Source organism: Gymnoscopelus braueri (genome assembly GCF_963280865.1).
Source record: "Gymnoscopelus braueri genome assembly, chromosome: 16".
NCBI lineage: Eukaryota > Metazoa > Chordata > Actinopteri > Myctophiformes > Myctophidae > Gymnoscopelus > Gymnoscopelus braueri.
Window position 1 is genome coordinate 23,134,371 of NC_137616.1, and position 10,852 is coordinate 23,145,222.

The window sequence follows — 10,852 nt, forward strand, 5'->3', positions numbered from 1 at the left end:
AGCCCAGTCCAGGAGAAGACTTCTGGAAACCGAAGCTTGTCTACATGACTATCAAGTATTTTAGACTCACATGACACCTGCCTAGATGGACGCCCTTTTTACCTTTATCCGCCGCAGCCCACCCGCTTACCGTCATCCCTTGTCCAATTTGGCGTACGCTGGAGCTCAGGACAGTTCATTTTCTTACATTTATTACTATAAGGGATTTGACTAAAGTTCCCCAGGATCAAACCTTGGCAGGTTATACAAAACAAGTTTTCAAATAAGCCAAATAGCATCACTTAGAAAAACAAAAACTGCCACAACATATTCATCTTTTTTTATTTTTCATCATATTTACACTGGTTACAGTTCATGGTCTTCAGGGTGATACAGCTCGCTCATCAGCCGGTAGATGTATGATGGTGCGTTTCCTCCGATATTGGAGATGAAAAGTGTAATGAGCTCAGGTGGGACATAGTCGAACACTGGGCAGTGCACATTCACCTTTGAGAGAATCTCACCTAAAAAGACAAGTTCAAGACCACCATTAACAGGCAGATCATCATTAAGGATTCCTTTTGTACGTCACAGACAGTAAAAAGCGGTATAATGTAATTTTAGATGCTTCATATAAACATGGGTGAATTGTTGTCCATGTTTTATCTTGTAATACGGTTTCATAATATAAACGAAAAAACGACAGGGAGGAACATCCCAGTCGTTTTCATCACTTCTGACACAAGTTATTTATTTATGAGGTATTGAGCATTGAATCGTGTTGTTTGATTACCGTATTTTCCGCACTATAAGGCGCATCTGAATATAAGGCGCACCTGCAATAAATCAATAATTTTCATATATAGGGCGCACCGCATTATAAGGCGCATAGAATAGAAGCTACTGTAGTGGCTGGGGTTGCGTTATGCATCCACTAGATGGAGCTGCGCTAAAGAAAACAGTCAGATAAGTCAGTCAGTCAAACTTTATTAACAGAATTAATACAAACCAGCGTTCTTACAACACACATGAACCTAGACATGTAAGGTAGACCTTGTACCAGTGATATGTGCTGTCATGAGACTGTTATTTTTTTCTAATGCAAACTTCTAATAAAGTCTTCAATCAATCAAACAAACAACGGCTGTTTTATTTTTTCCCCAAGTACGGCCGTTTTATTTTTTCCCCAAAGTGTCGTCAGTGACGTAGTATTTTCGCGACACAGTGTATCTTTTACCAACAGCCAGGTATAACAGGTCGTGCAACTTTTTATGACGTAGTTAGTGCATCCATGGAGGGGAACATTTTTTCTCCAAGTACGGCTGTTTTATTTTTTCCCCAAGGTATCGTCAGTGACGTAGTATTTTCGCGACACAGTTTATCTTTTACCAACAGCAAGGTATAACAGGTAGTGCAACTTTTTATCACGTAGTTAGTGCATCCATGGAGGGGAACTTTTCCCTGATTCAGTAAGGGAAACACATGGAAACACACAGGTAAAAGAAACAGTCTGATACCGCTAGCTACGGTAAATCAAACGTTAGTGCAATCACAATATAGTAACTCTGGAAATAGTGCAAAGCAATAAAAATATAACAATAACTCAACGTTGTTCAAACGTTAATGTCCATATTCACAATATCTCCCACTCCCAGCCTTGTTCAGTTGTTAACACGTAAAAGAAACACGTAAAAGAAACACGTAAAGCTCACTTTTTCAGTTCATTCCCCATCAACGAATCCCTCGAATTCTTCCTCTTCAGTATCCGAATTGAACAGCTGGACGAGTACACGTACAGCATCCAACGTGCCCGGCTCCATCTCGTCAGACTCGTCAACAAATCCCTCGAATTCTTCCTCTTCAGTATCGGAATTGAACAGCTGGGCGAGTACAGGATCCAACGGCTCCATCTCGTCAGAGTCGTCATCCGAGGCGGTGTCGCTGCTGTTGTCCGGCAGGACAGTGCCAATTCCTGCCTTCCTGAAAGCTCGGACCACCGTTGAGACTGATATATCTGCCCAGGCATCCACGATCCATTGGCAGATAGTGGCGTATGTCGCCCGGCGCTGTCTCCCCGTCTTGGTGAACGTATGTTCGCCTTCTGTCATCCACTGCTCCCACGCAGTTCGCAGTCTAGCTTTGAACGCCCTGTTGACACCAATATCTAGCGGCTGGAGTACTTTAGTCAATCCACCCGGAATGACAGCAAGCACCGAATTAGTGTTTTTCACTTGTTTTTTGACACCATCGGTGATATGGGCGCGCATGGAGTCGTAGATCAATAGGGACGGCGCTGTGTGAAAAAAGCCACCCGGTCTCTTTAAGTAAATTTCTCTCAGCCACTCACTCATCTTTTCTTCATCCATCCATCCCTTCGGGTTAACTTTGATGAGGACGCCGGCTGGAAACTTTTCCTTTGGCAAGGTCTTTCTCTTGAAAATAACCATGGGTGGAAGTTTCTGGCCATTAGCCTGGCAGGCGAGAACTACAGTGAAGGATGACTTCTCATTCCCTGTCGTGCGTACATTCACCGTTCTGGACCCCGTTCTCTCCACAGTGCGGTTCACAGGAATATCAAAGGTGAGTGGAACCTCGTCCATGTTGAAGATGTGCTCTGGCCGGATCCTTTTTTCAGTGATCTTGTCTTTGCAGTATGTGCGGAAAGAGGCCAGCTTTTCTTGGTAATCCTGTGGCAGTTGCTGCGAGACAGTAGTTCGTGCGCGGATGGAGAGATTACGTCTTTTCATAAAACGAAAGCACCAAGAAGGCCCGCCTCTAAATTCATTGATGTCCATGTCATGTGCTAGCGCTGTTGCCTTCATTCGCAGTGTGACTGTAGAGACGCTTCTACTTGCTGCTCTCTGTTCAACAACCCACTGTTCGAGTGTGTCCTCTAATTGTGGCCATCTCGCTTTGTTTCCGCGGAAACTCTTTTTAGTCTTCTTTACTTGGCGCAGGTCATCTTGTTGCTTCCTCCACTTTCGTACCATTGATTCGTTGACGTTGAATTCTCTCGCTGCTGCTCTATTGCCATGTTCTTCTGCGTGACTGATAGCCTTGAGTTTGAACTCTGCGTCGTAAGCGTGTCTCTTCTTGACAGGTGCCATTTTGGGGTGTTTATACTGTACGTGGTTATAATGGTTTATACACACACAAGTGGTGTGGGACTGGAATTTGCGGAATTCGCGGGGTTCCCTGCTGTTACGCCCCTTGACTACGGTAGCCACAATTAACCAATATTGATACATACGGTGGCCATAATGCAGTGATGTTGCTAGGTTTTCAATGTAATGGGTCCCCAATTACACGTCTCCCCCCCCCTTCTATCGTTTTCTTTGATCTCCAATCTCCATATCTTCTATGTGTGTGTGACTGTGTACATTATATCCTAATGCAGTGGATCTCAATCCTTTCAGGCAGCGACCCCCCAAAATAATCATATTTGAACTGGGGACCCCCCACCCTGAGAAGCGCTTGGAATTAGGAGTTGAAGCATTTAATTTAGTTTAACTCAGTTCCACAGATACATAGTCAAAATAGCAGATCTACAAGGTTTTTTAATCTACAAGCTCACAACGCCTTGCTTGTAGATCGCCTCTTTCTTATATTATTTCACAATTTTGACCGTATTTATAGTATAGTTTGTTGATTAGTTTGGATGCAGTAATAGTCTTTTTTCTTTTCTTTCTTGAGGTATTAAAAATATCTTAAAATTCCTTAAATTGTGACTTCACTGTCATCTGGGGACCCCCCCCCCCCCCAATCATGTGGGGACCCCCCTGGGGGTCCTGACCCACAGGTTGAGAACCACTGTCCTAATGTACATTCTATTTTGCTACTTGTTGTAGTCACAAACTCAGAATACAGGGTACAAACTACAATATAAAGTTCATAATAATAATATGAAAAAGATAATGTACACTTCATAGGAGCAGAGATAGATAGGAACTAAAGAACAACAACGCTTGTGTCGCACCGAAAATAACGATCTGAAAACAATGTGTCGCGCGTCGGTGTTTCGGCTCGCGGGTCGGTTTGGTGCGCGGCCCGCGGCTCACTTTGCTGCGCGGCTCGCGGTTTGGTGTGCGGCTCGCGGGTCGCGGCTCACTTTGCGGCGCGGATCGCGGTTCGGTCTGGTGCACGGCTCGGTTTGGTGCGCGGCTTGCGGCTGGCTTTGGGCGCGGCTCGGTTTGGTGCGCCGCTCGCGGCTCACTTTGCCGCGCGGTTCGCGGCTCACTTTGCTGCGTGGGCCATAATTAACCAATATTGATACATATATTAGGCGCACCTGGTTATAAGGCGCATCCGCACTATAAGGCGCATTAACGGTGCGCCTTATAGTGCGGAAAATACGGTATATTTCCTTACTTAATTTTTTTTGTTTTGTTGATAACTGATATCTTCCTTACCAACATGCACACTGGTCAGTTTTTGGATATTCACAGATTGAAGATTTCTAAACATGTTGATTAGACCATTTACAACATTGGGGAAATTTGTGCTACCTTCTGTGAATGGGAGCACCTCATGTGGGGAGACAAACTTATGGAACGTATCCTCTTCATTTGGAAACTAAGGGCAGAGAATATTGTTGTCATTGTCTGTCGTGAGAGATACTGTATCACGACAGATTAAAATATTCTATTATGGTCAATATTTTTCAAAGTTACCTGAGGTGAGAGCTTGAACATGGGGGCACACACAATAAGCGGTGTGGAGTGATGCTTGGCTGCCAGCGCAAGAGTGTGTGTTCCATTAACGGCCCTCAGCCCACCATTTGCCAGGATGGTCTGTGTACCAATAATGACCTAAGGAGAGATGATTAGACAAGCCTACCTTGAAGTTCTAGTAACAGGGTCCCCACACATTTTTAGCAATGAATTTCCAAAACTTTTCCAGAATATTTAGCCCAATTTCCAGGCCTATAAAACAATCATTCATCGCAATAATGTGTCTCTTACTCCTATGTACAATGCCCAAAGATAGGCAGTGTAGCAAAAATAAAGCATAGAATATAAAATAGTACAATTTCATTCAACATTTCGTGCAAAATTAGGGCATAGTGACCCTGCGAGCGAAAATAGGAGGGGTGGACGACGTCGTTGCACGGTTCGTTGTCGCTCGCGGTAGGTCAGGACGGTCTCATTAAAAAACATGTATTTTAATGAGATTTCATCGCCCGCTCGCTTCGCATCACGTCGCATCGCTGGCAGTGCGGATGGGGTGTTACACAGCCCGTTCGGCGAAAAACTACTTATGTTACATATTTTGTGTAATGTTATACATGTTTATGAAAATGTTTTGTATTAAAAAAAATCAATAGCCAAAAACAATGCATAGCCAAATATCTTTCCAGGACCCTTGATAAATTCCAGGACCTTTGATCAATTCCAAACCTTTTCCAGTACTGGATTTTTTTTTTTTTTTTTTTCAAAATATTTCCAGGAATTTCATGACCGTGGGGACCCTGTAGTAACCAAAACAATTTAAGATTACGAGAAAGAAAGCAAAAAACACCAGAGACTACGGGATCACAGCAGCCATGATGCCAAAATCCTCTGTCTTAATTTAACTGTCAGAGTCTACAAACACTCACAGTGATAAATTGATAAATGAATACTCAGGATTTTTACTGGTAGGATCTACTTTACTAGTAGGACTGGGACTTAAATATGGAATGCCTGTGCTGAAAGTACAATATATATAGCCATTACCTTCCCAAGCATCTCCTGGAGTCTCACGCACCTCTCCACTGACGTGCAGCGTGTCAGTGGGCATAGTGTCACTCTCTCACACAGTAAAATTCTGAGTGTTCATGGAACCACGGTTCCATTTATAGACTCTCATAGTTACTGTAAATTTAGACTGAGGATTTTGGCATGAACAGATCACTCAAATGAATGACAACAGGACGTGATGACTATAATTTGTGCACTCTTGTTTCCCCAGTAAGCTCCCTAGGAAACTTGTAGATACTAGGCCTCCTCAATTTTTCGCTCTACACTAGATATTTTCTGCAAATGTTTGCCTCAGAATAGGGACATTAGGGTTCAAGTGGTTAATGGTCAGCATGGTTAAAACAGTGGTTAATGGTCAGCACGGTTTTTCAGAACTACAACGAGTTGTCTGACCAAGTAGGAAAGCCATGTCATATTTTTTCTGAATAACTAAACTGAAATCTGTCCTTCATGGGAGTATAAACTGGAAGTAGTTGTTACTGGCTTCAACGGATCATTTGGGGTCGGTCTGGTGAGGTTGGGACAATCTCAATGTCCACCCTATGCACAGCATAATGCAATAGTGCAAGGCGGTGTTAAGGGCTGGAAAATGTACTAGAAGGCCAATCTTTATGTCCCCCACCTTAAGCCCTGAACCCTCACAGACTGACCATTCACAAAAGCCCCAACCACCTCAGTTACTGTTGCTATGGCCGTTAAACTGCACAGGTTTGTAAACAGGAGCTAATTCCCGAGCCAGATGTCTTTGAGGAGCGCTTGTTTTGGTTCAGTTAACATCCTGCAAACACCCCTTCTTGAGTTGGCAAGACGTGGTGGACGGAATAGGTTAACACGTGAAGCAAAATGAGTGCTCCCTGCACACGTCTCAGCCAATCAGTCGTACGTTGTTAAAATCCTGCCAAATTTGAAAAGATAGGGCTGAAGTGGTTAAAGTATGAAACCAACTTCAGGCTTTTGTCTGTGGTATAAATCCTGGTGGGGGTGGGCTACATGAGAATGCAAAGAATAGAAAAGGTGCATTGTTTGTCATGTACCTTATTAACCCGAGACATCACTGCAAATATGGCAGCATCTGCAATCACAGTAGTTTCAATTCCAGATTTTGAGAGACTGGTTGCCATTTCATGTCCCTGGAGGAAGATTCAAGCGAAATACAAAATCATCTTAAAATAAGTATACAAGTTATGTTAGAATCATCTCATTGCTGCAAACAAAACAGCATAAGGTTATGGCTCTGCGTGTGTTGTGTAACCAGCAAATCCTTTACTTGTTTCCGTTGACAAGCATACTGCCATTGTGTGTTAAAAGCATTTTTTTATGTCTTAAAAAATAAACTACAGTCAGCTACCTGGCAGAAGGGGGCACATTCTGCCACGATGACATGGAACTTGCGCTTGCGAGCAGCGTCTTTGAGGAAGGCCTCAACTGTGCGAGAGCGGCCGACAGTCATGATGACCTCATTGGAGTGGATGTGCTCAAGGGCCTGCATAGCGATGTTGTCAGTGGTTCCCTCTGAGATAAGATCAGAAGAATTATAAAGTGTATCAACAAAATAGTCGTTATGATTCTCTATTCCTTTAGCATGTCCAGTTTTGTTCTATATAAGCGAAACACAAATCGTTAATGTATAAGCAAGCAGCAGACTGCATATCGTCGCTGTCGGAAGAAAAAATTCCAATTGATCCAAAGTAGTTATTTAGTCCCAAGCCCTTGTTAATACTTTTCACTGGTTCAATATTAATAAAACCAACACACACTTAACCATGTTCACTTTCACTTTGAAAGCTTTTCCAATATAGCAAAACATCACGAAACATCCACAACACGCCACATCACGATGCATTGTGACCTTGTAGATCTGCAATTTTTTGCTACTTTTGTGTGACACTAATAAGTTGAAACGTGGAGATGCAAGGTTTCTGCCCGACAGCAATTATATAATAGTATAATAGAAAATTATAACTTACCCAGCTCTGTAAGCAGTTCATTGATAGCTTCTATGACATTGGACTTAAGAAGAGGAAAATGTTGCCTAAAGTTCTCCTCACTGAGTCCCCCTGACATCAGCAGCTTGTGGAGAGACTCCTGTTGGTCCGTCTCCTCGCTGCTTCCCCGGGACCTATGAAAAACAAAACAAATAGAAATAGGACAAGATGCACTGTAACTATCACTAAAATGTGATTGGTAGGAGTGCAAGGCAGGGGATTCCCATTTTGCCTTACAAATACATTCAGATACCAATGTATTGATCAATAACCTACCCCTTTGAGACTATTGTATATATGTATATCTGTCTGTCTCTTATATGTCATCATGATTTGTGTGCGTGGGGATCTCATTTTAAACAAGCTTAGTGCTTTATGAGCCTTCCAGTTTAGTAGACCTTGTATTGTGAATTTGTACTTCCATGTACTGTTGTTCTCATGTCTTACTAAATAAAGTACATCAATCAATCAATCTCTATAATCGAAGGGACTATATACCTGGCATATTCTTCTCTAATGATCTTCAACACTCGTCTAACCATGTTTCCAACAGTGGTCTCCGAGGGCTGGGCAACGATCATCCTCCTTCCCTCCTTGCGGATAATCTCCATCAGATCGCCTAAAGCAAAACAATATTTAAATTTAAGAGAAATAATTATGTAATGTGCAGCTAATTTATTCTTAAAAATGTGGTATTTTCAACAGTAATACATGTCAAGCTTTATTCCAGTTGAAGATACAGGTAAGAAGTAAGGTTACAGGTATGTCACTGAAATATTAACATCAACAAAAAATCGAGCTGACAGCACACGTTTGACAGCTGTTGGTTGTCTGTTAAAGCTAAAGCTGATCATATTTCGTACAAGAGTGTCGCGTGGCTAAAATACCTAATTTTTGGTATTTTTGAAAACATTCGGCTATAATGACATGTCCAAAATTGGAACGCCGGGTTAAAAGTGGTAAAAGCTTATACTTCCTTGCTAACCCATTATGGGGGGCTCATCAGCCTTTAGAAAACAGGCCATGTACAGTATAAATCACTGGTTCTGAACGTGGTGCCCGGGGTACCACATACGCCGGGCTGTACTAAGTACTGTACTTAAATAAAACATTTTGTAATTATTACTTTACTGGATTATTTTCAATACTTTTACTTCTACTCCACTACATCTCAGACGCTGCACTTTTACAATTATTTGAAAAATTTAGTTACTATTTACTTTGTAGATTTTTAATTTGATTACAAAACATACATTACCCACTTCAACACTTTATATATACTTATATATACTTCGGCTATTTGAAAATAGCTCACAACGGTCGCATTGCGAGGCGTTGTGAGCTTGTAGATCTGCTATTTTCAAAAGATTGTTATACATTTTGAAATTGTGATTCTGCACAATGAGTACTTTTACTTTTAGTAAGATACCAATACTTTTGTACTTTTACTCAAGTACATTTTGAATACTGGACTTTTACTTGTAACCGAGTATTTCTACATTGCAGTACTGATCCTTGGCTTTGACTTAAGTAAAACAAACAACATGAGTACTTCTTCCATCACTGTCTGTGGGCCGACTGAGTGACCCTGAAATGAAAAAGGCTCATAGTAAGCATCTGGTAGATCAACCTGCACTGCTCCATCGTGCGTTGGACGCTATTCTGCGGAGCAACGCAGTGGTTTCTCGGGCCGTCTCGGCGGAGCCACGCAGCGGTCCTGTCCCACTGCCTCCGTGCTTCAGGTCGGCTAGAAAGGCTTCGATTCTTTCCGTGAGGTCGGTTTCCCTGTCTGTCGCAGGCATGTTGTCAAAACACGAGATAAATTCTGATTCAAAATGTCAACACACGTTTCTTGTTTGCATCAGCAGCTGTAGTATTATGTCCCGGAAGTGGTAGGTTTAGAGTCGGAAGGAAGAGTTTCGGGGTCACTATAAGTGTTGCCAGGTTTTGCGAAAGAAACAAGCAGCCAGGTCTATGAAAACAAGCCCAAAAGAAGCGACTACTAGGCTACATACACATACAGTACATCGGCTATTTGAAAATAGCCAATCTACAAGCTCACAACGCGTCGTGGTGCGACACATTGTGAGCTTGTAGATCAAAAAAGAAAATCTTTGGAAAAAAAGTTTTTTAACAACATAAATCTTGTAGGGGGGAGGTCCCACTCCCTACTCCCTGGCACTAAATATTTTCAGATTGGGGGGCTCACGGACAAACATATTAATCTAGGGGTCGTTGACATGAAAATGTAGGAACATTAGGAAACAAAACCAAATAAGCGACCCGCAATTTACCAATTTTTACAAGCGACTTTACAGAAAAACAAGCCCAAAGTCGCTTATAATAAGCAGACCTGGCAACGCTGGTCAGTATTACAGAACTACACCTGATTGGTCCATAGCGTGAGGGCGTCACCAGAGAGTGTTGTCACTTGCCAACAGTCCAACAACAAATGCATGCTATTTGGTCCCTTCTTGAAATCATTTCTATTTTTCTTCATTACTTATAGTTTCATTTTAAGTAGTCATTCAAGCCATACAACTATTCCACAATCTTTTGTCTGTCTCGAGCATAGAGGTATAGCCAGGTCTCGAGAGACTGACAACATTTGAGGAAAACAAAAGCTTTTTAGGAAAAAACATAGAATTACCTCATATAACCTATAGGAGGCAGTCATGAGCATGGCATTTTTGTACCATTTTTCATAAATTATTGTACTAATCTAATCGAAATAATATTACATTCATGTGTAGTAGTGTTGCTCGAATGAGCCAAGATACCATTACGGGAAGTATAATGTTCCAATCAACATTCAACCAGTCACTGAGCATGATAATGAAGTAGGTGCAATTAATTTAAATGCGGAGACTATATATAACATAAAACGTACACGTGGGAAACATTTAGAAGTACTATTGAAAAGAAAGCGTCTCGCTGTATTACTCAGGCTGCACTACAGTGTCTATTCACAGGCGCGAACCCACTACTTTGGACAGTGTGGCTCCCATGAAAACCATCAGGGTCAAAACCCGCCCGGTACCATGGATGAATTCGGACATCCTTACTGCCATGAAGGTCAGAAACAAAAAGTGTTCTGAGCTTCATAAAGGTAGGATCAAACTCGCCAGGTGTTTTAACAAAGGTCTCGAA

At 42.1% G+C, this 10,852-nt stretch overlaps 1 protein-coding gene across 1 annotated transcript; it reads right to left on the reverse strand.

Annotated features, from left to right (window-relative positions):
• Positions 1-302: 302 nt before the first annotated feature.
• Positions 303-9,583, reverse strand: eif2b2 (eukaryotic translation initiation factor 2B, subunit 2 beta). The gene is made up of 8 exons (XM_080453389.1): positions 9,333-9,583; positions 8,201-8,321; positions 7,685-7,836; positions 7,066-7,229; positions 6,752-6,847; positions 4,650-4,787; positions 4,485-4,551; positions 303-503 (listed from the first exon to the last, which is right to left on the reverse strand). The coding sequence occupies exons 1-8, from the start codon at positions 9,502-9,504 to the stop codon at positions 346-348; spliced, it is 1,068 nt and encodes a 355-aa protein (XP_080309515.1). The 5' UTR covers positions 9,505-9,583; the 3' UTR covers positions 303-345.
• Between the last annotated feature and the right edge of the window lie 1,269 nt (positions 9,584-10,852).

Coding starts and splice junctions, on each gene's coding strand:
- eif2b2 (XM_080453389.1), bottom strand. CDS start 9,504: ATGCCTGCGACAGACAGGGAAACCGACCTCACGGAAAGAATCGAAGCC. Junction 6,848..7,065: donor AATGTGCCCCCTTCTGCCAG/GTAGCTGACTGT, acceptor ATCTTCCTCCAG/GGACATGAAATGGCAACCAG. Junction 504..4,484: donor GGTGCTCCCATTCACAGAAG/GTAGCACAAATT, acceptor TTGTCTTTTTAG/GTGAGATTCTCTCAAAGGTG.